General features: G+C 36.6%; 1 protein-coding gene across 1 annotated transcript; it reads right to left on the bottom strand.

The window, feature by feature from the left end:
* Window positions 1–3,147: 3,147 nt before the first annotated feature.
* LOC146146990 (clotting factor C-like) lies at window positions 3,148–5,607 on the bottom strand. Its single transcript, XM_083388639.1, has 4 exons — window positions 5,492–5,607; window positions 4,943–5,107; window positions 4,547–4,669; window positions 3,148–3,289 (listed from the first exon to the last, which is right to left on the bottom strand). Exons 1-4 carry the CDS (start codon window positions 5,544–5,546, stop codon window positions 3,174–3,176), a joined length of 459 nt encoding a protein of 152 aa, XP_083244765.1. The 5' UTR covers window positions 5,547–5,607; the 3' UTR covers window positions 3,148–3,173.
* Window positions 5,608–6,000: the final 393 nt, after the last annotated feature.

The raw sequence follows: 6,000 nt of genomic DNA, 5'->3' as shown, positions 1-6,000 counted from the left end.
TAAAAGGAAAACAGTCAAAATTACCGACAACGCGATCACAGCATTGGACATGATGACCTTTTTTTATATTTATTAAATGGTGTTTTCGATTAGCGCCTAAAAATATAACTGTATAACAATCTGTAAAGTGGGCAGGGTTAGTTAGACCGACAACTAATTGACAAAATAACATATCTCTGAACAAACTAACAACAGCATAGCGTTATAGTGGTTAGAAACACCAGGGCAAGGTTTTTTATTGCATAACTTTATTGCCACTTGAGCAAGCTAATATTTTTAAGTGCACTCACGTCTATATTATAAATTTATTTGACTCTAACTTTACAAGCAAAAAGGCTTGATATGATTATTATTAAACCAATGACAAGATCCTAACATTTCTTTTATAAGCTGGCTTGCTGTAAATTAGTTTCAGAAGTTTATGCTACTATTGCTAGAAATGATATTTACCAATAATAAATACTTAGGATTTAGTGGTAAATAATGACGTTTCTATTTGTTTCAAACGGCTAGACTTGCACTCTATTGCGACTCAAATCAGTTTTAACTACCACTAATATGCACGTAGCTAAACATTGGACTGTTTATTACTTTGAAACAAATTAGTATGTTTCAAAGATTGTTTAAAGTAAAAAACAAGAGTCGCTGTTCTTATGAAACTGCACGAACTGCATTATTTAGCATAGTAAATGTCTGTGCGAATGTTAAGCCCTATATACCGACCCAACTTGACCCTTCACAAAGGCAAGTTCAAAGCTTCAGTTTGTTGAAAGAACATGATTCGAAAAGAAAGGTTTCGTCGAGTCAGCTGTCTCCAAACAAGAGTCACTTTTTTTATAAAATGCACGAATTGCAATATTTAGCAAAGTAAATGCCAGTGCGATTTTCTTCACAAAAGCAAATTCGAAGCTTCAGTTTGTTAAAGGACCATAAGTCGAAAAGACAAACCACAAAATCTCCCCTCCACAGCTATATTTGCGGTGATGTTCAAACAGTGCTCTTTCTTCATTTCAAGTTAGTTGACAAGATAATTCTAAATTTCTCTTGGATAAAAGCTCCGCGAAGTGGAAGGTCGCGGGCTACTTTGTAGTACATTGCGATTAGATTGTTTCCAGACTTTACGGCGTCACATCTAAAGACTATATACAGGTCGCATATAAAATCCCGCACACCAAAGTAAATCTGATCATCCTTTGTGGCTCCTTAATGTTTCTGCAATGTCTTGCTGTGTCTTAAAATATTTGTTCAAACATTTCAGGTGCACCACAATATATGCTAAAAAGGTTTATCTAAGATAGCTCTCAACATTTTGCCTCATTTTTAATTTATTAGTTTCCAGTTGTGGCGATAAACACTGAAAAGTTACCGAAACAACATAATCGATTTTCGGGAGATTTTGAAAGAACATATTCAAAGCTTCTTCTTTTCAACTGTCATGTGAGAACTAGGAATTGACTTTCAAACAAATATCATTCTAAATAAACATCGATGCATTTATTTGGTTTTGCAGTGCGAATGAAAAGCATTGCAAGATATTCTCAAAGCATGACACATCTATTTTTAAAAAATTAGGCTATATAAACAACGTTGATTCTGTCAAAGTCTTACAAAACGTCCGTTTTTTCGAGCGGTACAGATCAGTTCTACAAGTCTTGTTCGCATATGCTTCGCCAAATATGCACCTAAGGTTCAAAGCTGTCTAGGCAGATACCTTCATTGTTGCACGGAACATCGAAGCACGATGATGGGACAGTTTATTACAAAATTAGCATGGCTTTATATTGCGTTTAATGCTCTGGGTCAAGTCCCAAGTGCTGTAAGCAATTCATTTACAAAATGACTTTGTTTAGTCCTGGTCAATTCAAAAAAAAAAAAAAGGCTCAAGCTACTTTAAAAAGACAAGCGTGTATCAGGTTATAGCAGGTTCCTAAGTATGGATTTACAAATCCTAGTCAAGCAAAGTGTTAGCACTTCATGTTAAATGGCGATTTTAATTTAAGGTGCAATAATATCATATTTTCTTTTCAGAGGCACACCAGCAGCACGTTTTTGTTTCTTGCATTTCCCAGCCGAAGTGCTCGGATCAAAGAAGGCAACAGCAGTGAAGCGATCTGAAACGTTTAAACAAGTCTCGACTAGGGATGTAAGATACGAGGAACTTTGCAGTTTACTTACTTCCCACAACTGCCTTTATCATATTGCTTCGCTGGAGGTCGGTACCCTTTCAACAAGTTTCCATGAAACGTTTAAAAGAAGTCTTGACTAAGCATATCCGATTCCAGGAACTTTCCAGTTTACTTACTTCCCGCAACTGCCTTTATCATATTGCTTCGCTGGAGGTCGGTACCCTTTCAACAAGGATTCATGAAACGTTTAAAGTATGTCTTGACTAAGAATGTCCGATACCGGAAACTTTACAGTTTACTTGCTTCCCGCAAGTGCCCCTACCAGTATTTGTTTAAAGAACGTAACGTTTTGTGCTGAGCGGCGATGAGGTTCACGCTGGAGAAAAACAAACAGCTGACTAATGGATCAAATAGCAGTTAAAGAATCTTATCAGAGCTGTCTAGGCAGGTACCTCTGTTTATGTACCCAATATCGAGGCACGATGATGGGACTGTTTATTACAAAATTAGCATGGCTATTGCGTTTAATGCTATGGGTCAAGTCCCAAGTGTTGTAAGCGAGTCATTTACAAAATTACTTTGTTTAGTCCTGGTCAAGCCATAGTGCAAAACGCATTTGAAAACTAATTCAAGTTCAAGTCAAATTATTTTAAATAAATAACAAGTCGTCCCAGTCCAAAACATTGCCAAGTCGAGTCAAATCCAAGTCACAACATAGGTATTCTAAAATTGATGAACGTGTTACATGCTGAGTGATATATTGCGCATAGCAAACACGAAACGCCAAAACAAAGAGCAAGTTTACATTTATTGTACATTTATTTGTTACAATTGGCTCAAATTTTACAGAAAAACATATTATTTCGGACAAACCCTTAAAAAGCTATGTTGTTAAGTCTACTTGGTTTTAAATGTCTGATAGTTCTAGAAATTTATTTGCAAACTACAAATTTTTATTAGAGTTTTTTTGTGCCCCAAACACATACAAGCAAAATAAATGCCCATTAAAGAAGGTAACCCTAGCTTCATGTTTAATTCTGATCTGATTTAAGGTGCAATAATATCATATTTTCTTTTAAGAGGCACACCAGCAGCACGTTTCTGTTTCTTGCATTTTCCAGTCGAAGTGCTCGGATCAAAGAAGGCAACAGCCGTGAAGCGATCTGAAACGTTTGAACAAGTCTTGACTAGGGATGTACGATATTTATTTTATTCCGATATCGATATCCTAAATTTTTGAAACGCGATCATAAATGATGCTAAATGACAGCATTACTCTGCCGAAAAAGCAAAATTAGTGAAACTAAAACGTTAAAAATACATTTAGCCACGTTTATAGGTCATAATTTGATTTAGCGTTAAGAAGTTTAGTTTCTTTCACTTGCTAACTTAGCCTACTATTTCTAGATAAATTTACCTTTTAATATTAAATCCTCACGTTGGATTGCAATTATTGGCAAAAATTCTTGTGTTAATTTGTTAGATAGCACCCTAATATTGGACGAGTACCGATAACGCCACTCAGTTGGCATCGGTTATCGGCTCCGATCCGATATTATCTGACATACCTTTAGTCTTGGCAAATTGATTAGAGCCGTTAATACCAACGTTACGAATCCATCTACCTAATGAAAGGAGCTTTTTCATGAAACATAGGGTGCAATAATTAAGACCTTTAAGCTTAAGCCGAATATTGTGCAACCAGGAGCGGTTACAAGATTTTTGTTTGGGAAGGTGGCATGACTTTTTTTAGCAGATTACGTCATAAAGGTACATCTTAACGTGACGTCATAATAGGTACCAACAAAAACATCACGTGTTTCGATTAGTTTGGTAAAGTTTTAGCTTGTATAGGTGTTACTTTCATAAACAAAAACTACATTACAAAAATGTTATTATTTTGCACAAAGCCAAAAAACACTATTTTATCGTTAAGTTACAAAATTTTAATTTTCGGGGGTTCGATGAGACACTATAGAGTAGACGCTTTGGTCTAAACTATTTTACTCAAATGGGCAAAGGAAGGGGTGGGCAACATTTTTGTAGTCTGACCAAAACCAAATCAGAGGGGTCTCTTCGGGCCGTTTTAACTGTGCATCTTATTATCACAGCCGCAACGACTGTTAATTACGCACATAACTAAGATATTTTGCAATTTACACTTGATGGAGGAGCAAGATCTGCGCAAATCGTGAAAAACTGCTTTTTATGTAAGTATAGTTGAAATAGTAAACAAAATGAAAAAAAATATGAGGAATTGCCTCGTGTTCACAGTTTAGGTCGAGGGCCACATTATTTGCGTTGGCGGGCCGAATGTTGGACATACTGAAAACATAATTGAGATTGGTGATTTATTTGAATAGACCAAAATACAATTTTTTAGGGAAATGTGGTCTCATTTGACCCTGAATGCCACCTACTGGCAAACGAATAGGAGTGTACTGCATCGGACGAGCAGCTCAGACTTGTAACTCCGTGGCTCTGTGTTCCTCGAAAGGCGTGAGGGCCGCCGGTTAATATTCCAACAGCTCCACCTGTAGCATCTGAATATATGGAAAAAGTAAGTATAGTCGGCTTAGAGAATAGTTTTGCTGTGGTTTAGTATTTCTCAAGAGGCAAAACGCGACCGACAAAGTCGATAAGCACTTTGGGCCTTTTAGGCAAGTTTTTTCGGGCAAATAACTTGATTTGACTTGATTTGACAAATAACTTGATTTTAAAGTCTTTTAAACAAATGACTTCGGTTACAACACTGCTTTTTTCCAATTAATACAAAACCCCGAGAATTACTATTGACATATAATGCTTATGCCCACCTGGTAACTTGCCGCTGTGGATTGCAGCGAGGCATATCTCGCTATCCTCAGTGTAATGTCCCGTCCCGCAAACCCTTCCGGGTGGCTTGCAGTGCTTGGGACACAGAACGCTCCTCATTTGACTTTTGTCGCCTTGAAGCTGCGAAAAGGTTGTCTCGCAGCCGACTGCAAAACAACAACATGATTTTCTTTTTTTTACGGGCATTTAATAACTTCCTCATTGAAGCATAATGGTTGGAAGTTTTAGATGGACGTAGTAAGAATGTCAAAGCTTATGAAAACAAGATAGGTAAAATTTGTTTTGAGTTTTTATTAAATCAAGATATATTAAACACGTATTCCAAATTGCAAAAGTTTTCCTAAAATCAGCCGATAATAGTTGGTGCTTAATGAATTAATATTTAAAACCTGTGCGATTACGACCTCTTCTATAATGCCAAAAAAACGAATCCATATTTCTATACATAAACGAGCCTGTTTGTCCATTGTCATTGTATCCCAATTTATAATACGGTACTCAAAATATAGCACAACACGGTACTAACTTACTTCGCTTCCCGAAACATTGCAGACAAAGTCCAATTAGTACCAGATATCGAAGCATCTTATTGCAAAACCAGCGTAACAAAATTGAAATACAATCTAAGATCGTTTGCTAACCCTTAGCAGTTAATAAAAGCAAAATAGCAAACAACCAATTATTCCAGGTCACACTAGTAATAAATCCGACGTTTTAACGCAATTTTTTTTAAACAAACTGTGCTGATTTGATATTTTTTTAAATATGTCCTATTTTTATCACGCTTAACCATTTGCTCGTAAATTTGACACAAGGCTTTCAGCATGGACCAGCACTGCTGCGGCAATTAATTGTGCAAATACCACCGTGCAATTTGCTTTAATTGAACTGTCCCTCTATTTTTTCTCGCGGAAATAATACTGTAAGATGTTCTGCCGAAATTCCAGGAACTCGTACAGCTACTTTTGTATCACGGAAATGCCGAACAGTGTAAACACCCCCAGGGTTGTACTGCAAATGTCTGACGACCCTTAGCTTA

This window comes from Ascidiella aspersa, chromosome 4 (genome assembly GCF_963924565.1).
Source record: "Ascidiella aspersa chromosome 4, kaAscAspe10.2, whole genome shotgun sequence".
Classification (NCBI taxonomy): domain Eukaryota; kingdom Metazoa; phylum Chordata; class Ascidiacea; order Phlebobranchia; family Ascidiidae; genus Ascidiella; species Ascidiella aspersa.
The sequence above is the reverse complement of the archived record's forward strand: the minus strand, read 5'-3'. Positions and strand labels throughout refer to the sequence as shown.

What these genes read in the sequence shown, in the direction of transcription:
- LOC146146990 (XM_083388639.1), bottom strand. Translation starts at nt 5,546, where the DNA reads ATGCTTCGATATCTGGTACTAATTGGACTTTGTCTGCAATGTTTCGGG. An exon ending in GCAATGTTTCGGGAAGCGAA is followed by an intron (nt 5,108 to 5,491) that starts GTAAGTTAGTAC and finishes GTTGTTTTGCAG; the next exon opens with TCGGCTGCGAGACAACCTTT. An exon ending in ACACTCCTATTCGTTTGCCA is followed by an intron (nt 3,290 to 4,546) that starts GTAGGTGGCATT and finishes CAAACGTTTCAG; the next exon opens with ATCGCTTCACGGCTGTTGCC.